The sequence below is a fragment of the Melanerpes formicivorus genome, unplaced genomic scaffold, assembly GCF_026170545.1.
Source record: "Melanerpes formicivorus ecotype bairdi unplaced genomic scaffold, bMelFor1.0.p_v2 SCAF_23, whole genome shotgun sequence".
NCBI classification, from domain to species: domain Eukaryota; kingdom Metazoa; phylum Chordata; class Aves; order Piciformes; family Picidae; genus Melanerpes; species Melanerpes formicivorus.
In genome coordinates, this window is record NW_027142375.1 from 1946116 (window position 1) to 1969874 (window position 23759).

A 23759-nucleotide genomic window follows, 5' to 3' on the forward strand; every position below is an offset into this window, starting at 1 on the left:
AGAAGCCAAGATCATAGCAAGAATGAAATTCCTCATCTGAGCTCCTGTAAAATGTCACTGCAACTAGTCCTGCACTGCCATTTCTATGCTAATTTCCATTAACATGCAGCTGCTTTCTTCCTCTGTCACTGCAAACTAAGTGCAGTCATTTCCTTATTAAGATCTATTCTTCTAGCTTTATGTCCTAAAATACGAACCCATCATTGTTTTATGTGTGCTTTGTTAAATCAAATAATGTATTTGATTCTGTGAGCCTCGAAACTAGGAGTTATGCCTATGCATGGTGCCATTACAAAACCCATTTGTGGTTTTTACTGTTCCCTTGTGTGCAACAAGACTTTGTGTAGTTCGTCAGAACTGCTTTGGACTAGGAAAGAATTGCTTCTTCCACTTTGCTTCTGTGGAGAGCTTGCCTGATAAAATCATGGCATTGGCTAGATAAACTTCCCAAACAGCAAAGCTCCAATAACCTTTCTTGCTGGGTACATGTGGATGGTGCCAGGGCATACCACTAAAAAAGAGGAAAAGAGTTGTTTCAGACTCCTCTGCAAAAGTTTGATGAGAGGCAACTCTCTAAATTACTGAAGCATACAAGTTTCTCTTGCTCTGTGCCAAGTTCCAGGGCCCTCCATCTAACCTCACTGTAGTTTACTATAGCACGTTTCTTCTGCCAACTAGTCTATTTATAGTTCAGTTGGTAGCAGGCTGCATGAAGGTAGAAGAAAGGCTGACACACAATAGCTGATGGAGACTGCTGGTCCTGCACAAAACAGTCCTTTCACTTAAAAAAAAGAGTAAGAAAAACACCAACACAGACTAGGGGAAGGAGGTGAAAGAAAGCAGCCCTGTGGAAAAGGATTTGGGGGTGCTGGTGGAGGAGAAGCTGGACATGAGAAGGCAGCACAAGTTTGCAGCACAGAGTCTTTCACCACCCTCATGGGGAAGAATTTCTTCCTAACATCCAATCTGAATCTATCCATTTCTAGGGGTTTTTCCTTCCCATTCTCCCCAGTCCTGTCACTTCCTGGTACGCTAAAAAGTCCCTCCCCAGCTTTCTTGTAGCCCGCTTCAGACACTGGAAGGCCACAATTAGGTCTCCTCAGAGCCTTCTCTTCTCCAGCCTGAACAGCCCCGATTCCCTCAGCCTGTCCTCATAGGAGAGGTGCTTGAGATTTTAGATGGAGGTTTTTAAAAGGACATTCTCCTTGCTTAAAGTGCAGAACCCCCTCCTTGCCTACAATGGTGATCTGGTACTATCTGCCGTGCAGTTCACTCATTCTTTCCTTGTTCCATTTGATTAATGAAAGCAATAAGATTTTCCCTCGTTCTGCTGGTGATTAATACTTCTCTGCACTTCTTTGGTTCTGGTGGCAGATTGCTGGGGGAGAGATTCCACAGTAAATTGGTTCTGATAATAAGTTTTAAACAGGATTTGCCAGCCTGGTTGTTTCCTGAGGAATACTTCTTAGTCTCCGGTAGCATATGGCCTGGGCTGCCTTTGTTCCATGTCTCTGCTAAACAGAAGGGGAGTTTAGCAGAGCTCCTTTCAATGATGGAGAGTTTAGGAGAGCTCCTTTCAAAGCTCACTTCCATCTCTAGAGCTGACAGTGCACAGTGAAAGAGAACAGCTGCTGCTTCCTTCCACCAGTCTGTGGGATAGGCGTGCAGGAGCAGCAGGAATAACAGGCAGGGACTGGATCATAGTTACCTACTGGCCTGAGTTACAGCAATTTGTTCTTCCAGGTACATGGCTTGGGTTAAAGCCCTGATGGCTAGTTAGTGGAAGGGTGATACTTTGAAGTAATTGCTAGCAACACAGAAAAAAAGTTATTCCCTGAATTCTCTTTGGGGAAGAACTGCTGCCAGTACTAACTAGGAACACTTCATGTCACCCAGACCTTGGTGATAAGGCAGGACCTATTTTTAACCAGTGTTGTGTGACTGCTGTATACACTGGTGATTCACATGGTGCCAAGGGTGTTCCTGGACACAGGGATGTAACCATCCATTTGTTTCCACTGCTACAGCTGTCTCTGGATGATTTCTGGCTGAAGTTGAATGTCCCAGATATAACTTGGTAGAATCTGGAATTCAACAGAAGCCAAGGAGCAGCAGGCAGTTCATGTGCAGCTGGCCTGTTTTGGAGGGTAAGAGTTTAATAATCCAAATGGGGACTGCTGTGCACATGTTGGCCTCCATGCTATGGAAAGGTACATTCACGACAAATTCAGATTACTGTAGTATATCTTAAAAGAACCTTTTTCATTAATTGGGCTTTTAGGTTTTAAGGAATTCCTTGTTTCTTCTGCTCGTGGTGAGCTTGGCCCTTAATCTCTGTTCATTCGTTAAGATTAACTACAAATACCTTTTCAAGTGTGTTTGCTTTTACTTAAAGGCTGAGAAATGTTGACTGAACGTTGAACAAACACTGAAGCCTCTGCAGATGTAAAACTGGTGGCAGTTTGCCAGCATAGCCTTTGATGGGGCCAAGCATGAGAGACCTGTGCATAGGCTAATACAGCTTCCCTTCTGTACGTGTGATCAAACCACTATGAGCATGCTTTATTCTTGTCTTAAAAGCAATGTTCTATATTACAGCCTCCAAAATAGAACTGGAACTATTAAAAGACAATCTTAATGCCTTGCCTTATGTGTAACCTTCAAGTCAGAGTCAAAATAGAAAATGTGTCATTTTACAGGGACACTGAGAGCACAGTTCACTAAAACCTTCTTCACATTTGACTGTGAGCTTCACCCTTTTAGCAAACATTTTGTCCTGGTCTCGAACTGAAGTTGTTACTACACAAGTCCCTTCAATTAAATGGGAAGAACTGCAACCTCTGCTTCCACCTGCAACTCCTTGCATGGGGACCCTTTAACTCACAGTGGGTGAAAGCCATTCTTCTTCCTCTGCTTGGCTGAGGAGAAATCTATGGAATAGAAAGGACAACTGTGTGCACAAACCCAGCCAACACCACGAGTTGCTTAAAATAACTTGGATGGCTTCTCATCATTATCTCCCTTCCTTCAAGTCACATTTCTATCAGCTGCATTCAACTGAGAATCCAAACCTCAGATGCGGCGTTGACGTTTCCTAACCTTCCTCCTTCCCTTTCCACAGGCCCTTAACCCCAGCTGATGTTGTTGCTGCCAGCTCCATTCAATTAATCTCAAGAGCAATGCAGTCATCCCTCTGTGGCTATTCCTGTTCAGGATTAATGAACTGTACTTTAAACCAAGTGAAAATGATAGTAACACTGAAGTACAATTTCATTAGAAGAATCGTGTACTGCTAATTAGTGAGGGAGGTCATTTCAGGACTTGGCTGAACTGACTTCAACTGGTGGAGAAAAAAAGTAATCCACAGAGCAATTGTGAAGTTTGTTACTTTCTCTTCACTTTTGCTCTCTCTCTGGACACCTTTTGTCACCAAACATCCTGTTTGATGCCTCCCTCCCATCAGATCACCAACAAGGCATGTCATCTGGAGGCATGGAGTAGAGGCAGCAGTAAAATGAAGCCACTCGTTGTGGAGCCTTCTTTCTCCAGCCTTTGTTTCTGACTGGAGAGCACTGTGCATTTAATCTGCTTTATTTAACTGCTAAAAAAGCAGAGGTTGGCCAAAATACTGAGGTTGCTACTTCCCCAGTTACAAACCAAGACAATTCCTTGTGTCTGGCTTTCGTGCTTGTCCTGGGAAAATTTGCAGTCCTTCAGTTTTTCAGTGGTGCTTGTTCTGTACATCTGAGCACAGGTTGGTGTCTAGGTCCAGAGAAGGAGAGAGACTTGGTTCTGTTTTGAACATTCCTCAGTTGTGAAATCAAAGACACAAACAAGGCCAAATATCAAAAAGACATGCTATTTACTGAAGGAGAGGGAGAGAAAGGAGGAGAGAGAGAGAGAAGATCAGGAAAGGGATTGTATTATACACCCCCCACACACATGATTTAAGTCCAAGGAAGGTTGCTGCCACTTTGGCTTGGAGGAGGTGTCGTCTTTGTTGGCTTGTGCTGTCCTCCACTGGAGGAAGGGAGGGAGAGATCCCAAAGTCCAAGTCCTTCTCTGAGTAGTCTCCAACATGTGGTGCCTTCAGTGAAGATGTCTTTTCTCTTCTGCAGTTCTTCTTTTCTTCTCACAGCAGGCAAAATTTAGGGCACAGCATGGTGTGGTGGTGGAGAGAGGATTCTTGAGCTGCTGCATTCAGGCTGCATAGTGATGTCTTTTTTATTCTCTCAACTGAGCCGCTAAGGTTTAGTGTCTTTTATCCAGTTAATGGCATCTCCCCCTGGCCCACACCCCAGTCACATTAATGCATATGTGCCTGCCAGGTGTGCTAGCAGCAGGCAGAGCTGACCCAGCAGGCAGATCCTTCACAACAATCTTGTCTTTTGCTGGACATTCCAGAGAGTCTTTTCACCATCCTCTCTCCCTGGGCAGCTGTAGTCTGGGTGAGGAGCAAAGGTGATTTTATCTTTCTTGATTCACATCAAGAGAGATGCGATTTAGTCTCTTCCAGCTGGGGAGATAGCTTAGATGTGTTCAACCTTTCACTTTCTTTATATCAAAAGCAATCACAATGACAAAGCAAAGTAACAAGGAACGTTATCAAGACAGTGACTGACAAGCCAGGACAGTGATGGAGGAAGGGAGAGAAAGCAGGTGAACATCTGGCTTTTAAAAAACAAGATCAGAAAAGGCAGCTCATCAAAAATTGTGCAGTTCTGTCCCTCTTGGGTCATAGACAGCTTTGCTTATGACTTCAGAGCTCCTGACTTGGCCATTATGGCATATTAATTAATACCCATACTGTGAAAGATCAGATAAATATAATGACATCTAATATTTCATGTTGCTTCACTGGAGGAGGTCTCATCATAAAATAGATCCTTACACAACTGTCATTCAGGTATTTGATACCCAAAAGCTCTGTGATGTGTGGTGTCTAGCCCTCTGAACCCTGATCTTATAATTAGATTTTTTCTTACCAAAAAATACATAGAATCACAGAATTGTCAAGGTTGGAAGGATCATCCAGTTCCAACCCCCTTGCCATGGGCAGGGACACCTCACACTACAGCAGGTTGCTCACAGCCACATCCAGCCTGGCTGCAAACACCTCCAGGGATGAGGCTTCCACCACCTCCCTGGGCAACCTGTGCCAGGCTCTCACCACCCTCATGGGGAAGAACTTCTTCCTAACATCCAATCTGAATCTACCCATTTCTAGTTTTGCTCCATTCCCCCCAGTCCTATCACTCCCTGACACCCTAAAAAGTCCCTCCCTCCCCCCCAGCTTTCTTGTAGGCCCCCTGCAGATACTGGAAGGCTACAATTAGGTCTCCTTGGAGCTTTCAAAGTTCTAAAGAATTGGTCCTTCAAAGTTCTAAAAACATACTTCTGGCTCTCAAAGTAGTAGATATCTATTCTGAGAAGGATATAGCTGTAAAAAGTAGATTGGATGCAGGTGGTTGTAGCCAGGAAGGGGTTGGTCTCTTCTCCCAGGCAACCAGCACCAGAACAAGAGGACACAGTCTCAAGCTGTGCCAGGGGAGGTTTAGGCTGCAGGTTAGGAGAAAGTTCTTCACTGAGAGAGTTGTTAGCCATTGGAATGTGCTGCCCAGGGAGGTGGTGGAGTCCCCATCCCTGGAGGTGTTCAAGAGGAAATTGGACGTGGCACTTGGTGCCATGGCCTAGTCATGAGGTCTGTGGTGACAGGTTGGACTCGATGATCTTTGACGTCCCTTCCAACCTTAGTGATCCTGTGATACTGTGATTTATAGGGAGCAGGGCATTATGGGTACGAAATACTCTATGTCTTGTGTCCACCCACTGGGCTGGACACTCGGGACACCAGAGGTGTATCTTGTGTGGTCGCAACAGGAGGCACTTAGCCTAAATGGCCACACCTGTGCTGGATCCTAGGGTCCTGCTGTGACAGGGGAGTTGGACTCGATGATCTCCGGAGTTCTCTTCCACCCTCTAATATCCTGTGGCCCTGTCATCCCAGAGGTCTATTCCAGCCTCAATGATGCTGTGATTCTGTGAAGCTGATTACCTGGTTCTTAGCAGGCAGGAAAATAATATGCCCAGACTTCATACCAGTATGAAGAACCTCGAATGGGAAGACTCTGTTACTTGCTGCAGATAACAGAGCTAGCTGATGATGGCTTTGAACTGATAAGATGTCTTGTAGTATAGTGAAATACGTCACATAAAGTTCTACTTGTCATAAGAAAGAATGTGCTTTCCAATTTCTGGGTGAAAGAGTGGGTTGTTTGTGCTTGCTTTTTGCTGGAGAGCATCATGGGACCCGTGCTCACTCATTCTGTGTCACAGGCAGGCAAAGTTTGATTTAAATGAGACCTGGACGCACGAGTTACGTGCTAAATCAGATGTCTTTAACTGCATACAACTTGAGGTTGTGGAAGAGAAATCAGGCTCATAAATAGTTTGATTTGTTTGAACTCAGAGCACTTTTCTCTTAGCGAGTGTATTCATAGTTTGGGGATAAGAAATTCTTACACTCAGCAGGAGGAACTGAAGAGGGAGACTTTCATGTACTTGGATGAAAAATATGAGTTGCAGCTTTCTGTTTCTTCAGCCTACAGAAAATTCATGAGGCTTGTAGCTGGGACATAAAATTAATCCTGCTTACTCAGGAGGATCTTAAATCACAGCTTTCCAGTTGAGCTAGGGTATCTGCAGTGCCCTAAAGAGACAATTCACACAGAACAGTTTCCATCTGGCTTTGCTTTTGGTTAGAAATCAATCTTTGACTTTTTTTTTGCCAGCTGCCAATATTAGAGTTTAATTATTTTGCTTTGTATTTTCAATTTTGTATTCTGTTGCTATGCTAAGAGCAGAAATGTGACTGCATTATTGGGAATCCTGCTTGTGATGCTGGACTCCAGTTCCATACAATATTAGCAATCATCTTCTAGGCCAAATCTCAGCAGTTGCGAGAGTGAATATTTGCTGCAGGCCACTGGTATGAAAATAGCACAAGGCTGCAACACTGCATTGCCAGAAACAAATCTCCAGTTTGGCTGTGACTGAATTTCCAGCTCAGTTTTAGATCATTTCTTAGTCACAAAATCACAGAAATATTCAGGTTGGAACAGACCCTCAGGATCACCAAGTTCAACCCAGAACCCCTACAAGGGTCACCCCTAAACCATATCCCCAAGCACCACATCCAAACCACCTTTAAACACATCCAGGGTTGGTGACTCCACCACCTCCCTGGGCAGAACACTCCAATGCCTGACCACTCTTACCATGGAAAAAATGCTTCCTAATGTCCAGTCTCAACCTACCCAGTCACAGCTTGAGGCTGTTCCCTCTTGCTGATGAGGAGGGGCTGAGGGAGCTGGGGTTGCTTAGCCTGAAGGAGAGGAGGCTAAGGGGGACCATATCACTCTCTCAAACTACCTGAAGAGAGGCTGAAGTAAGGTTGAGGTCAGGTTCTTCTGCCAGGCAACTTGTGACAAGACAGAGGGCATGGCCTGAAGGTGTGCCAGGGGAGGTTTAGGTTGGATGTTAGGAAGCACTTCCTCGTGGAAAGAGGAATCAGACACTGGGACGGACTGCCCAGGGAGCTGGTGGAGTTGCCATCCCTGGAGGAGTTTAAGGAAAGACTGGATATGGCACTTAGTGGATGAGGTGTTAGGTCATAGGCTGGGCTTGATGATGATCTCAGAGGTCTATTCCAGCCTCAGTCATTCTGTGATTTTGTGAAAGGCAGCAACCCAAAATGAAACAAACAAACACAGAAGAGTAATCCCCAAAAGGCAGTACTGGGAGTGTTCTTAGTTTTGTTTGAGAGCTGAGTGTGGATTCCTGCAAATGCCTTGACTTAAAAGCATCCTAATTTTCTAGACTTTCTTCAGTGAATTAATTTTTGTTCTGAATCATGTCTCTGTGTGTTCCCACTTGTTCAAATCACCTATTGTGTACTTAAGTTATTAGGCATGTTCTTCATTCATGAATTTTTTGTACAGTGTTCAGCTGAAAAACACCTCTGCAGCATCAGGAAGTTGTCTCCCTCCTACATCCCAGCAGCTGCTAAGATCTTAAAGCTGAAGAATTGTTATTTTGCCTAGTCTAATAGATTGCAATTAATAAAGCATGGTGCAGGTGCAGCACTACAAATACCAAGGGTTGTATGAAATACAGAACACAGAATTAGCCAGATTGGAAAAGACCTCAGAGGTCATCAAGTCCAACCTAGCACCCAACACCATCTAATCAACTAAGCCATGGCAACAAGTGCTTCATCCAGGCTCTTTTTAAACACTTCCAGTGATGGTGACTCCTCCACCTCCCTGGGCAGCACATTCCAGTGGCCAGTCTCTCTTGCTGGGAAGAATTTCTTCCTAACATCAGCCTAAACCTCCCCTGGTGCAGATTGAGACTGTGTCCTCTTGTTCTGCCACAGGTTGCCTGGGAGAAGAGACCAACCCCCACCTGGCTACAACCTCCCTTCAGGTAGTTGTAGAGAGCAAGAAGGTCTCCCCTGAGCCTCCTCTTCTCCAGGCTAAGCAACGCCAGCTCCCTCAGCCTCTCCTCATAGGGCTGTGCTGCAAACCCCTCATCAAAATGAGCTTCCTGTGTTGGAAACTATCCAGTTCCAGGAATATCTCAGTAAAGTAACTAAGATTTTTTTTACAGGGGAAGCTACTGCTCAGTAAGTTTAATAAGACAGAATGCAACTCTGCAAAGACAGAAGAGTTGTTGACCCTCCTCTCGGTCTCCTCTCCCTTGCTTACTGTTTTCTCCACTCTTAGTACAGGATCTTACTGACCTTTACCCTGCTATGTACTTCACCAGCACATGACACATATCCCCTTGTCATGTGTAATTCAAACCACAATATCATTGTGTATTTTCTCTCTCTCTTGGATTGGAGAACTACAAGAGCAGACAAGTTCTTAGGTGCAAGCTGAGATTGCAAACAGGTCTCCAAACAGATTTACATCTATAATATGGTTGCAGTTTTTCCAAACATGATACTGATAAGCAGAATGGGAATCTTGTTAGTGTCTGTGTAGTTCTCAGACACAGAATGCTGTGTATTGAATTGCTGTTGTTAGCATGTGCTGTTAGCATGCAGCAATGGACAGCAATCAGGTGTGGATAAAGGCATGCTGTGTCTCAATAACGAACCTCCTCCTTTTCATATAAGTTTTGGTTAATATCAAGTCAAATTTGCTTTATCAGGTGTCAAGATCCTTCCTGTTACAGGAAGGATCTGTACATACTCAAATGTGTCCAGGGAAGGGCCACAAGGATGAGCAGAGGGCTGGAGCTGCTCTCCTATGAGGACAGACTGAGAGAGTTGGGGCTGTTCAGTCTGGAGAAGAGAAGGCTCCAAGAAGACCTTCTTGTGGCCTTCAGTATCTGAAGGGGGCTGCAAGAAAGCTGGGGAGGGACTTTTGAGGGTGTCAGGGAGTGACAGGACTGGGGGGAATGGAGCAAAACTAGAAATGGGTAGATTCAGATTGGATGTTAGGAAGAAGTTCTTCCCCATGAGGGTGGTGAGACACTGGCACAGGTTGCCCAGGGAGGTGGTGGAAGCCTCGTCCCTGGAGGTGTTTGCAGCCAGGTTGGATGTGGCTCTGAGCAACCTGCTGTAGTGTGAGGTGTCCCTACCCGTGGCAGGGGGGCTGGAACTGGCTGATCCTTGAGGTCCCTTCCAACCCTGACAGTTCTGTGATGATTCTAACATACCATTGCTATCATTTTGGGGTTATTAGTATAAAATGTTAAAACTTCCATTTGCCTGCTCAGTCACTGTGAGTGCTCTATGGTGATGAGGTGGTTTATGAATCTGCTGCATGTAAGTTTTACCTGCCTGTTGTACTGGAATTTACATATCCTCTTTTAGGGGATTCTCTTTCAGGTGTGCAGCACAGTTCTGGTGATCTATCTTTTCACTTTATTAGTTCTGCATTTACTGGCTGTTAGCAGGATGCAGGACACAGGACCTGTGGCATTTTGATATGTGGGACTACTGCATTTTGTAACAACCCTGAATAGAAAGAATAAGGTCAGATTCAGTTCCCTACTGTGAGTCAAATCAGAGTCTTCAAATCATAGAATGGCTTAGGTTGGAAGGGACCTCTCCAGCCTGTAATAAAAGCATATATTTTTGTATATTTGATAATCAATATTTCCTGGTGGTGGTGTCTCCAAACACCACCTGAACTCACGTACAAAATGTAGTCACAGCTTCAATGGCTTGGTTGTGGGTTATACACTCCACATATAAAGACACTTAAATGATTTAAGCACAGATCTAACCTTTCCAGTGCAGCACCTCAAACTGGAAATACAGTGCTGGGATCTGTGGGTTTCCCACAAATGGGATCCTGTGGCAGACTCACTGGGGACTCACAACTTGCTCCTCTGGCTGGTACCTTCCCAGATGCTGTGGCTATGATTTGAGCAGTCCTTGGCTCAGAGAGGGCTAAGGGCCTCTCTCTTCTTGTGCCCAGTTCACAGTCTGGAGCTTGCCCTTGGCTGGGAGAGGACTAAGGGCCTCTCTCTTGTGTGCTCCATCACTGGGCTGCATCCTCTTCTGGGATTCAGTTCCCTTGGAGTTTTTCCCCTATCTGCCTTGGTCCAGGTGCGAAGCCTGGGTGAATCTGTCAGTCTGCTGGAGTAGGTTCTTCAGCAGCTACTCAGGCAGCATTTGGCTCTTGTCTGTTTGTGGTAAGCAGGCCCTCAGCTGCTACTCAGGCAGCATTTGGCTCTTGTTGCTGTCTGGATGAGAACAAGGCAAGTTACCTAACTTCTTGGCTGGTTTAAATACTGTCCCAAGACAATGAATGCCCTTTGGTAACACAGAACCCCAATAACTGGACCTACAGGACATGGCATACCCAAACATGGCCAGAGGCACACACAGAGTCCACAGCTGTGTTCCAAAGTTAATCACACATGGTACATCTTCATCTGGACCCCAGGAAGTGTCCAGGTTTGCACACCCCGTGGTGCTTGCAGGGTTAATCACAGGTGCTGTACGTTTGCCTTGGCCATCTGGACCCCAGGAGGTGTCCAGGTTAGCACATCCACAGGTGCTTAGCCATTGTCTGGGCTAGGGCATGTTTGGGGGTTTGACCCTTCAGGACACAGCCTTCCTGTAGGAAGCCTTCAGGGATTGGAAGGCAGCTTGAATCATTTAAGTGTTTTAGACAAGGTATCCTCTCACCTGGGCCAGTGCAGCTGAGTGTATTTTGTTACAATTGTGTGATGCAACTAACAGAATAATTAGGTCTACTGACTGCATAGTTTTGTGTTCTCAGCCATCACCAGCATGCTCTGCCCTTCTGGCTACAGCACTGAGATGCAACCAAGCAAATGCCAAAGGTCACAAACGCTCTCTTTTGTTGTTTCTTTTGTCTCCTCCTGCCTGCTGTCTGTGCCCGCAGAGGGCACCCCGGGAACACCAGCAATATCAACGATGACCACCGTGGAGATCCGGAAGAGCAGTGTGATGACCACTGAGATCACCTCCAAAGTGGAGAAAATCCCCACCACGTCCACTGGCAGCACCACATGCCCTTCTGTTGAGACGGAGGAAGAGAAGGCAAAGAGACTGCTGTACTGTTCACTATGCAAAGTCGCTGTCAACTCTGCCTCACAGCTGGAGGCGCACAACAGTGGTGAGATGGAGCAGTGCTCCGTTTCTTCCTTTTGCTTCCCTCTGTCTCAAGAGCTCTGCAATTATCTTCCCCTGAACAGATTAGATCTCGTGCAGCAGGGGACAAAAGAGGTGGCAGAAAACTGGCAATTACATGGGATTCATAAACTATTAAAGAATAAAAATGGCAGGCAAAGAGGCTTCCATAAAGGGGAAAGGAAGAGTCCTTGCCTTTTTGCATGCAAATTGGTAATTTCCTCACTTTTTTCCTTCTGCAGCTTCCAAAACTTAGAGAGCTAAATGGCAGCTGATGCCTCATCACCTGTGGTGTTCGGAGCTGGCCTGGTTTTGTTTGTGCCAGACAGCAAACTCAGTATGAATGCCATTAGTTTTGTTTGAAACCCAACAAATTAAGGTTGAAAGAGAGATCATCAGTCTCAGAGCTCAGTGATGAGTTAGGAACTCTCAGATCCATATTGCCCCTTAATAACTTGTTAAAATTATGCCTATTTTCCCCTTTGTTTTTCATCTGCTGAGAGCTGCTGCTGCATGAGATTTGAATGGGTAATTGCTTGCCCCCATCCTTCTTGATTTTTAAGCCTTTTCTTGTTATTAGAGCCAGCAACATTGTGAAGTTCCAGTAGCAGGGAGCCATCACTCACCATCACTATTTTAAGCATCTTATTGATTGGATTTGTGGTGAGAAGGATTAAATGACTGTGGGGTTTAATAGGATGACAATGAACATCTATAACCATTGCAGAGAAAAATTGCTCATTTGGAATGTCAGGGGTTACCTGCCTGCACAGTCAACAGAATTCAGCAACACACAGAGAATGTTTGAAGCATAGGAAACAATGGTAATATACCTGCAGGAAAATAATCCAGGGGGTTCTGCACTGGGTGAGGAACTGGCTGGAGGGCTGAGCCCAGAGAGTGGTGGTGAATGGTGCCACTGCCGGCTAGCAGTCAGGCACTAGTGGTGTCCTCAGGGATCAGAGTTGGGCCCTATCCTGTTCAATATCTTTACTGCTGATCTGGATGAGGGGATTGAGTCCATCATCAGTAAGTTTGCAGATGACACCAAGTTGGGGACAGGTTTTGATCTGTTAGAGCGTAGGAGGGCTCTGCAGAGGGACCTTGACAGGCTGGACAGATGGGCAGAGTCCAACAGGATGGCATTTAAAAAGTCCAAGTGCTGGGTGCTGCACTTTGGCCTCAACAACCTCATGCAGAGCTACAGGCTGGGGACAGAGTGGCTGGAGAGCTGCCAGGAAGAAAGGGACCTGGGGGCAGTGGTGGACAGCAGCTGAACATGAGCCAGCAGTGTGCCCAGGTGGCCAAGAAGGCCAATGGCATCCTGGCCTGCATCAGGAACAGTGTGGCCAGCAGGAGCAGGGAGGTCATTCTGCCCTGTGCTCAGCACTGGTTAGGACACACCTTGAGTCCTGTGCCCAGTTCTGGGCTCCTCAATTTAATAAGGATATTGAGACTCTTGAAGGTGTCCAGAGAAGGGCAACGAGGCTGGGGAGAGGTCTGGAGCACAGCCCTGTGAGGAGAGGCTGAGGGAGCTGGGGGTGTTTAGCCTGGAGAAGGGGAGGCTCAAGTTGCTGTCTACAACTGCCTGAAAGGAGGTTGTAGCCAGGTGAGGGTTGGTCTCTTCTCCCAGGGAACCAGCACCAGAACAAGAGGACACAGTCTCAGGCTGTGCCAGGGGAAGTTTAGACTCGAGGTGGGGAGAAAGTTCTTCACTGAAAGAGTTGTTAGCCATTGGAATGTGCTGCCCAGGGAGGTGATGGGGTCGGTATCCCTGGAGGTGTTCAAGAAAGGATTGGATGTGGCACTTGGAGCCATGGTTTAGTTGTCATGAGATGTTAGGTGTTAGTTAAGAGGTTGGACTTGATTATCTCTGAGGTCTTTTCTAACCTGGCTGATTCTAGGATTCTATTCCATGATGTAATAATAATAATTAAAAAAAAAAAAAAAAACAACCAACCTTTGGCTTCTCTAAATTAAAGAGGAAATGATAATTTGGTAGTGTTCATGAGAAACAAAGCCTAATCAGTTCTGAATGCTGTGTTTGCTGTATGCCAGATCCTCAGCTCACCAAAATTCAAGTTCATAAAGCTCTACCCCTTTCATCTATTTAACTTCATATTAGGATCAGACATTTCTCTCATCCAGATGACAGGGGAAAAGAAATTATTCTTCATATTTTAACATAAGCATCCAAGTTTTTGCCTTCTCTGCTTATGAACTCTGTGTGTGCTCACATGCTTCTAACTGTGTGGAGGGGAATATGTACAACAATTACAAGTGGAACTCTAATTTTGTACATAGGATAGGATAGGATAGGATAGGATAGGATAGGATAGGATAGGATAGGATAGGATAGGATAGGATAGGATAGGATAGGATAGGATAGGATAGGATAGGATAAACCAGGTTGGAAGAGACCTTCAAGATCATCGTGTCCAACCTCTCATCCAACACCACCTAATCAACTGAACCATGTAGTTCATTAGCATCACAGAATACCTGCATGGAAGTCAGCAGTGTAAAAAGTTGTTTGCTGTGAATAAAGGAGGATCAACAAAGTACTTTTGTTTTCTATCCAACCTTAACTATAATAAAAATTCAAATGCATCTTTCCCCACCCCCCACATGTGTTTCTCACACACTTTGGTTTCTGTCCAGGCCACTAAGGTTCCATAGTTTGCTGTCAGGACCCTCTGCCCCTTTTTGATTTTGAGAGTAATTAGTTAATTATGGGTTTCAGTGTAAGCTACCTCATACATGCTGTCCATCAATCCTTTCGGGACAGCTACAAACCAAAGCCAACAACATCTTTAAAAACTGAATCACTCTTCCTTGGCAACTACAATCAAGATATTTTATTAGGGAATGAGAAAAGTCACACCCATTTAACTTCTCCTCAGGACACCTGACTGTGCCACTCTTACTGCTGTGGGGTTTGCTTTGGCTTTTTTTGCTAAAGGGAGTTACCTACAGCTATCTAGTTTAATAGTAAGGACATTGAGACACTTGAAGGTGTCCAGAGAAGGGCAAAGAGGCTGGGGAGAGGCCTTGAGCACAGCCCTATGAGGAGAGGCTGAGGGAGCTGGGGTTGTTTAGCCTGGAGAAGAGGAGGCTCAGGGGTGACCTCATTGCCCTCTACAACTACCTGAAAGGAGGTTGTAGCCAGGTGGGGGTTGGTCTCTTCTCCCAGGCAACCAGCACCAGAACAAGGGGACCCAGTCTCAAGCTGCACCAGGGGAGGTTTAGGCTGGAGGTGAGGAGAAAGTTCTTCACTGAGAGAGCTGTTAGCCATTGGAATGTGCTGCCCAGGGAGGTGGTGGAGTCCCCATCCCTGGAGGTGTTCAAGAGGGGATTGGATGTGGCACTTGGTGCCATGGTCTAGTCATGAGGTCTGTGGCGACAGGTTGGACTCAATGATCCTTGAGGTCTCTTCCAACCTTGGTGATTCTGTGATACTGTGTATCTCAGGAATATTCCAAGGATAGCAAAGGCACCAAGCTGAGCTTCATGGGATTTTCTTGTAGAAAGAAAAGAAAACAATGAACTCGAGCCAATTGCCAAAGTTGTTTTTGTTTCCCCTTTCTGATGTCTCCAGGGACTAAGCACAAAACTATGCTGGAAGCTCGCAACGGAAGTGGAACCATAAAAGCCTTTCCCCGGGCAGGTGTAAAAGGCAAAGGACCTGTCAATAAAGGGAACACGGGCCTTCAGAACAAAACATTTCACTGTGAAATATGTGATGTGCACGTAAACTCCGAGACACAACTGAAACAGGTACTCAGCTGGCTTGCAGAGTGTGAATCCTTGGCTGTTCTTTGTTTTCGTGCTGGTAGAGGACCAACCCAGTCCGCATCTGCCAGCCTAACCGGTCACATCCAAATGGAGCTTGCAGATTTTGCCTTATCTACTTGGCTGTCATGCTGCATGTTTTGGTTGATGTTTCCCTTGCACAGAAAATGTGTTCTCAACAGCTCATGATTATATATATCCCTTAAATAGTTGTAGGTGATTTATAGGGTGTCAGGAAGTGAGAAGACCAGAGGGAATGGAGCAAAACCAGAGCTGGGTAGATTCAGATTGGATGTTAGGAAGAAGTTCTTCCCCATGAGGGTAGTGAGGCATTGGAACAGGTTGCCCAGGGAGGTGGTGGAAGCCTCCTCCCTGGAGATTTTTGAGCATGTGGCTGTGAGCAACCTGATGCAGTGTGAGGTGTCCCTGCCTGACCAACCTGATCTCCTTCTATGATCAGGTGACCCGCCTGGTGGATGTGGGGAGGCCTGTTGATGTAGTCTACCTGGACCTCAGCAAGGCCTTTGACACCGTCCCCCATAGCAAACTCCTGGCCAAGCTGTCAGCCCATGGCTTGGACAGCAGCACTCTGAGCTGGGTTAGGAACTGGCTGGATGGCCGAACCCAGAGAGTGGTGGTGAATGGTGTCACATCCAGCTGGCAGCCAGTCAGTAGCGGAGTCCCCCAGGGATCAGTGCTGGGCCCCATCCTCTTTAACATCTTTATTGATGATCTGGATGAGGGCATTGAGTCTATCATCAGTAAATTTGCTGATGACACCAAGCTGGGGGCAGGTGTTGATCTGCTAGAGGGTAGAGAGGCTCTGCAGAGAGACCTCGACAGGCTGGACAGATGGGCAGAATCCAACGGCATGAGATTTAACGCATCCAAGTGCCGGGTTCTGCACATTGGCCACAACAACCCCATGCAGTGCTACAGGCTGGGGTCAGAGTGGCTGGAGAGCAGCCAGGCAGAGAGGGACCTGGGGGTGCTGGTTGATGGTAGGATGAACATGAGCCTGCAGTGTGCCCAGGCAGCCAAGAGGGCCAATGGCATCCTGGCCTGCATTAAGAACAGTGTGGCCAGCAGGAGCAGGGAGGTCATTCTGCCCCTGTACACTGCACTGGTTAGGCCACACCTCGAGTACTGTGTCCAGTTCTGGGCCCCTCAGTTTAGGAAGGATGTTGACTTGCTGGAGCGAGTCCAGAGAAGGGCAACAAAGTTAGTGAGGGGCTTGGAACACAGCCCTGTGAGGAGAGACTGAGGGAGCTGGGGCTGCTTAGCCTGGAGAGGAGGAGACTCAGGGGTGACCTTATTGCTCTCTACAACTACCTGAAGGGAGGTTGTAAACAGGCAGAGGTTGGTCTCTTCTCCCAGGCAGCCAGCACCAGAACAAGAGGACACAGTCTCAGGCTGCGCCAGGGGAAGTTCAAGCTGGAGGTCAGGAGGAAGTTTTACACGGAGAGAGTGATTGCCCATTGGAATGGGCTGCCTGGGGAGGTGGTGGAGTTGCCGTCACTGGAGGTGTTCAGGAGGAGACTTGACAGGGTGCTTGGTTACATGGGTTAGTTGATTGGGTGGTGTTGGGTGATAGGTTGGATGCGATGATCTTGAAGGTCTCTTCCAACCTGGTTTATTCTATTCTATTCTATTCTATTCTATTCTATTCTATTCTGCCCATGGCAGCGGGGTTGGAACTGGCTGATCCTCAGAGGTCCCTTCCAACCCTGACTATTCTATGATTCCAAGCTGTAAGCTGCAACCTGTTACAACTATCTTTAGGTTGTGTGATTGTCAAGACTTAATATACTCTGCCATTTAGTGTAGCACATGGTATTTGCCTTGAGAAAGATGTGGAGGTGGATGTAGCCTGTACTTTTATGGAGCACTGAATTACCCCCTGAGAAATGTGGGCTGGAGAGGATTTGTAGTGTTATTTTTATTAGTGGTGCTCTGTAAGTGAGAAGCACAACCTCTAAATTTCAATTACAATGCTATGCTCAGTCATTCTCCTTCAGATGAGCAAGGCATTTGTTCTGACAAACAGTTTAATTTCATCTGCCTTTTGGAATGAAGTACATGTTAAGGAACTTTATAAGAGTGAAGACAAATTCATTAATGGACAATAATCATATTTATCTTCTGCTTTCAAGGAAAAGAAAGAAAAAGTCCCTTTCTTTGTCCTTTTGTTTTTGTTTTGGTTTGGGATGAAAACTCACTGCAGAATGAAAACCAAAGTGAAAATCTGAGAAACTTCTAATGATGAAATAAATTCTGCATGCAAGGCACCATGTAAAATCTCATAGCCTTTATGCAGTGGAATTCATGGTGTGTTGTTTGTTTGTGTCTTTGCTTTTGACACTGTCACTTAGTTTAATCTGTAACCATCTTTCAGCTGAAATCTTGAAAGGATCTGCAGGCTTCTGAGGCATTTAAACAATTTTGTGATTTCCCCCCCTCACCCTCCCTTCCCAAAATCAAACTGCTCCGCTGTCTAACAGTCTTCCAAAGCTTTCCATGGGTACTGGGTTGAATTTGATGGGTGATACACAGAGATAGGGGGGAATTTTTCAAAGGCAGCTGTCTTTGACCTGATTCAGTCACCAAAGGTGAGAAAATAATTGACTACAGTGGAAGCAGAATTGAACTGTGCACTGTTGAAAATCACCCTCCCAATAGGTGATGCACAAAGAATCATTCAGATTGGAACAGACCCTCTTCCCATTCAGCATTTAATTAGTCCAGGTAATGCTCTTGTGGAGAGTAGTAGCTTTCAGTACTGGAATATCTTTGTGTGAAGCAGGAGCCTAAATGGTCTATTAAGAAACTCTCCCTCTTCTTTTCTCCTTCTTTATTTTCTCTTTCTTTCTTTTTCTTTTATTCCCCAAATGTGTTTTAACAGCACATAAGCAGTAGAAGGCACAAAGACAGAGCTGCTGGGAAGCCACCTAAACCTAAGTACAGCCCTTACAACAAACTCCAAAAGGGAACACATCCTCTAGGGGTAAGACAATCACGTTTTTATTTCCTCCTTATTTCAACCCTTCTGAGTAGGATTTTTAGAAAATATAAGTGGAAGAATGTTTAAAATGAGAAGAAGAATGTTTAAAGTTAGAGGAATGGTGTACACAAAAACCCCTCTGGGGTGCTGCCGTGTTGTGGGTGAGAAAGTGAAGCAACACAAGGAAGAACTTCTCTGCGAGGGTCACAACACACTGGAACAGACTCCCCAGAGAGGTTGTGAAATCTTCTTCTCTGGAGACTTTCAAGACCCACCTGGATGCATTCCTGGGCAACCTGTGCTGGATTCTAGGGTCCTGCTCTGGCAGGGGGGTTGAACTCAATGATCTTTGGAGGTTCCTTCCACCTCCTAACATCCTGTGATCCTGTGAAGCATTTAAGACTTATCTCTATCAGGTACAGTGTTTTATGTGATCTGATGTTTTGTAAAGGTTGCTAAATAGTTTTGGCAAAGGGAGGATGTTTATTCATTAGCCTTGTAGAGATTAGCTCCTTGTGCCTTGGCTACCTTCTCTAATGCAGGCAGAATGTGGAGCTTTGCCCTGGGAAATCTCAGCTCTCTTTAAGTCGAGTTAAAGCTTTTATTCTTGGCAACCAAAGTTGTGTTCTTGTCAGGGCAGCCCTCCTGAGTGATATATTCATGCATGATTCAGCTGAGTATGAGCTTTCCCAGATGCTGTGGTGTAATGCAGTGCGTCGTTCTAGTAGATCCACTGGTAGGGAAACAGTCCCCACGCGTTTTTTCAGCTACTCAACCAGGAAGACCAAGGTGTCCAATACATATAAGCTATACTGAAAGAACCAAAAAGTATGTAATGAGGTAAGTAGGGTATGGCCTCACTAAAGCCTCTCTGAAAGCATTATTATTCCATTAGGAAACACATTGTTTCCTGGGGGTTTAAAAGGAGTGTTACATTACTGTTGCTGTAGTGCACAGCTCTCTGCCAATTTATCTAATGGTGATTTCTGAGGACTCCTGCCAAGGGGCGAGCCCTGTGAGTTGCTGCATAGACAAAAAATGGCTGTGTGTCCTTCTCCTGCTCCCTCACTCCCCCTTGCTCACAACACACAAGGCAGGCCAGAGGTTAGCAAAGGGACAAAGGAGCCTTAAGAAGGAGTTAGCAATAAATGAACCAATATCTGTAGAGGAGTGAAGGCTGCATGAGGAAAGAGGGAAGCATTTCTCCACTGAGTCTTTCTGTTTTAAAATAAATGCATAATAAACAAATAAATAATGGATGTAATTGGAAATGCAGAATGGCACAACACAAGCCCCAAAAAGTTGCTAATCTCACTTCTCATGTAAGTGGTTTTGATGAGCTGTAGACTTTCTCTTTACTCTCCATTAATTTCTCAAATTATTTTCTGATTCTCAGTTTACTTCATTGGAAATGGCAGGACTGGTGGCTGCTCTACTCTTATGCTGACATGTGTATTTGTTAGCACTTGCAGAAAGGTTTGGAGTGAAGGTGCAAGGTACTCTACACCCTAAATATTACCAGTTATGCAGGTGTCTTGAAATCAGAACCATGGAGTTTGCTTAAGTGAGAAGCTATCTAACTTCATTGGAGTTCCCAATAGCTCAAAGAACAGCAAGATTGTCCTAGCCTTATAATCACAGAACCACAGAATGTTGGGGGCTGGAAGGGACCTCAAAACATCATCCAGTCCAACCCCCCTGCCAGAGCAGGAGCACCTAGAGCAGATCACACAGCAACACCTTGAGGCAGGCCTTGAATACCTCCAGAGAGGGAGACTCCACGACCCCCCTGGGCAGCCTGCTCCAGGGCTCTGTCACCCTCACAGGGAAATTTTTTTTCCTCATATTTATGTGAAACTTCCTCTGCCTCAGCTTCCCCCACTGCCCCTTGTGCTGGCACTGGGCATCACCCAGCAGAGCCTGGCTCCAGCCTCTGGGCACTCACCCTTTGCATCTTTATCAACATGAGTGAGGTCACCCTCAGGCTCCTACTCTCCAAGCTACAGAGCCCTCAGCTCCCTCAGGCTCTGCTCATAAGGAAGATGTTCCATTCCCTTCATCATTTTTGTGGCTCTGTGCTGGACTCTTTCAAGCAGTTGACAAAACAATATAAACAATGTAAGCAATCACAGAAGATCTTTGTTCTGTGACCACAAGTGTATGAACATCACCAAATTAAAGTTGTTCCCCTACAGAATATCTAAGTAAAGGAAATACTACATTTCCATATTCTTTTTAGACCTAAAACTTTCCAATGCCTCCTTTACAGTACCACTGGTACTGCTTTTGCTAGTGTGGTTTTGCTTGCTTCAGAGAAAGAAGCTTTATGAATTCCCAGAGTAATATTTCAGTGTTTAAGACATCTTGTAATATTGGAACTTACTTGATAGTTCTTCATGCCCCATCTGTCCAGCATCTGTAAAATACTACACTGGAGAGAAAGAGGTTATCAGACATTGACTAGTCCATAAAATAAATCACGAAAAACATCCTTCCCTGGGAATTCCAAACCCTGTGGCTGGAATTGCTGTGTTCTTTGTGATAAGGACTTTTTTCTGTTCTAAACAAAGGTGAAATTTAGCATTCATTTAAAAATGTGAGGAAGGAGGAAAAAGTCAAAGGTCAGCAAGAGAAGAAGACAGCTGTGATCAGTGGGTGTAACACTGATGGAGAAGATCAGATTGTCAGGACATCTGCACCTAGCAGCCCCACTGAGAGAATTATAGAATCTGATCACCTCTGAGTCTCTCTCCCAGAGCTTTAAAGGCCCTTGAGGCCAGCAGAGCTGCCAATGGGTGTTGAGAAAACTAAGAATCTGGTCTCCATGTAGCTGTCAAAGAACTGGTAGATATTTTTTTGTCAACAGTGGGAGCATAATGATGAAAGTCACTAGTGGCTGATAGCAGAGTGCCTGGGGGGGTGAAATTACCCCCAAAATAAAATTGCCAGCCCAGCTCAGTTGGAAGCGGATGAAGCTGCATGTACAAGCAAAACTACAATCTAGACACCTGAAATTCACTGAGTATGTTAAAAATGTGCAAGTTTTACATATATGTACAATTTATACATGACACGAGAACCCCCCTGGACAAATCCAGCGGCTTCCAATAGCTTCCTCCTCTCTGCCCCCTTCCCCCCACCCTGTACAAGGGAAACAAATTGAGAGAAGGGCAGAGAGTAGCTTGTTAGTGCTTAGCCACAAGAAAGCAATGCAGCCAAGGTCAGCCAGCCAGCAGAAGCAACCAGCTAGAGTGAAGAGCTTAGAAAGAGACAAAGTGAGTATATCCAACTAACACTATGTTAGTTATCAGCCCAATGGCATTATCATTATTTTCCCTTTACATCCAATTGCAATTTATTTACATTCTACCAATTTCAACTCAATCTGTGGCAAATTTCCCATGCATCAGCCTAAAACTGCCACAGTACTCCTTAATTTTTGACCCTTCACTCACACCAATACACTGCTGAGTTGAAAATATTAGACCAACACAGTGCAAGTTAACTAACTGAAAGCTTCTTTCAAGGGTGAGAAATCGTGTTTCCATGTGTGCAAGAAGTGTCTGCACTTACACTGAGAGGTCCCATGGCATGGGAGATACATTCAGAGTCTACATATTCAGTACTCATGATCACTAAGGTTGGAAGAGACCTCAAAGATCATCGAGTCCAACCTGTCACCACAGACCTCATGACTAGAGTAGGGATTCAATACTACATATGCAGGTTTCTGTCCTTCGCAAAGGTCATGCCAGGACACAGCCCCACCAAAAGTCCAGCAGAGCCAATGGGAACTTTGCTCAGAGAGTGGATGAGGTTTCCACTCTTATCTCAGACTTATAAAACCAGAACAACAAAAGTACTCGAGCTCCTGGTGTCTCATTAGAAACTTGAAATCCCACCAAGATCTGCAGCAGTCTACACAGACTTCTCTGCTGTTCTATGCATGCCAAAGATGAATTCTCTTAACTAACAATGGACCTCTGGCAATCTTTTCCATCAGCCTGGGAAAAAGCTTCAGGGTTGGTGTCATTTATTTGATATTTTTTTTCTGTTTGGAAACTCTGAACAAGAAGTTTTCTGAATTGTTTCTGGCAGTGCACAGGACTCAGAATTTAAACGTTTTTAAAGCAGAAACCTCAGTGGCAGCGACAAAAACATCGTGGTTAGACACCACACTCACTGATATAGGCAAGGCTTTTCCTGTGACCACACCACAGAACATCTGCCACAGAAGTGGCACAGTCCTTGCAAGAATGTGCAGTCCTGCAGTGGGAAGCATTTGAAGACGCAGCAAGATGACATAGGGTGGCATCCCCCGAACACCATCACCTGTTTGAACATGAGAAGCACAGGAGATTTTCTGCTTTGCTTATTTGCTTGTTATGAGAGACAGAACCTAACGAGCAGCAGCTAGCTGGAGATCTCCCCTTGAAATAGAAACTGCATCCTAATGAAGAAAATGAAAATACCTTCTTTGCCAGGCTGGGGCAGAGGGGATGTGTTCCTTCTGCTCTGGTCTCTTTCCTAAAGCTGGCCAGGTTTCAGGCTTTTAAATGATGGCTAGTTTCCCCTTGTTTGATTCTCTCAGGATACATGCAGCTTTACCTCAGGACAGATTTCCCAGCTCCTTTTTAGGTTTGCTTTGATTTCTGATCTCATATCAAATTATACATCTCCACAATAAGGCAGGAACATTGAAATTCTTTGTCCTCAAGTCAATTCTGCTTGCTGTGAGAACATATGTCCTGTCACAAGCCTGCAAACGATAGAGTCAGTAGCCACTACGAGCCTCTCTTGCTTGATTTTCTGGGGTGGATTAGAAGGGCTGTGGTTAGTAGGTCGAGAGAGGTTCTCCTCCCCCTCTACTCTACCCTGCTGAGAGTGCAGTTGGAATATTGTGTCCAGTTCTGTGCCCCTCAGGTCAGGAAGGACCACAAAGAGCTGCTTGGAAGAGTCCAGCGCAGAGCCACAAAAATGATGAGGGGAGTGGAACATCTTCCTTATGAGCAGAGCCTGAGGGAGCTGAGGGCTCTGTAGCCTGGAGAGGAGGAAACTGAGGGGTGACCCCATTCAAGTTGATAAAGATGTGCAGGGTGCCAGGAGGCTGGAGCCAGGCTCTGCTGGGTGATGCCCAATGACAGCAGAAGAGGCAGTGGTGGAAGTTGAGGCATAGGAAGTTCCACGTGAACGTGAAGAAGAATCATTTCCCTATGAGGGTGACAAGCACTGGCACAGGCTGCCCAGGGGGGTTGTGGAGTCTCGCTCTCTGGAGATATTCCAGAC

General features: G+C 45.6%; 1 protein-coding gene across 4 annotated transcripts in view; it reads left to right on the top strand.

Annotated features, from left to right (window-relative positions):
* Positions 1 to 23759, top strand: part of ZNF385D (zinc finger protein 385D) — a 389020-nt gene that overhangs the window by 361597 nt on the left and 3664 nt on the right. For all 4 annotated transcript variants that reach the window (XM_068152311.1, XM_068152313.1, XM_068152312.1 and 1 more), the window contains 3 exons: positions 11433 to 11666; positions 15279 to 15457; positions 18375 to 18476. In XM_068152311.1, coding sequence (XP_068008412.1) covers positions 11433 to 11666; positions 15279 to 15457; positions 18375 to 18476 — 515 coding nt within the window. The remainder of the gene's footprint in view (positions 1 to 11432; positions 11667 to 15278; positions 15458 to 18374; positions 18477 to 23759) is intronic.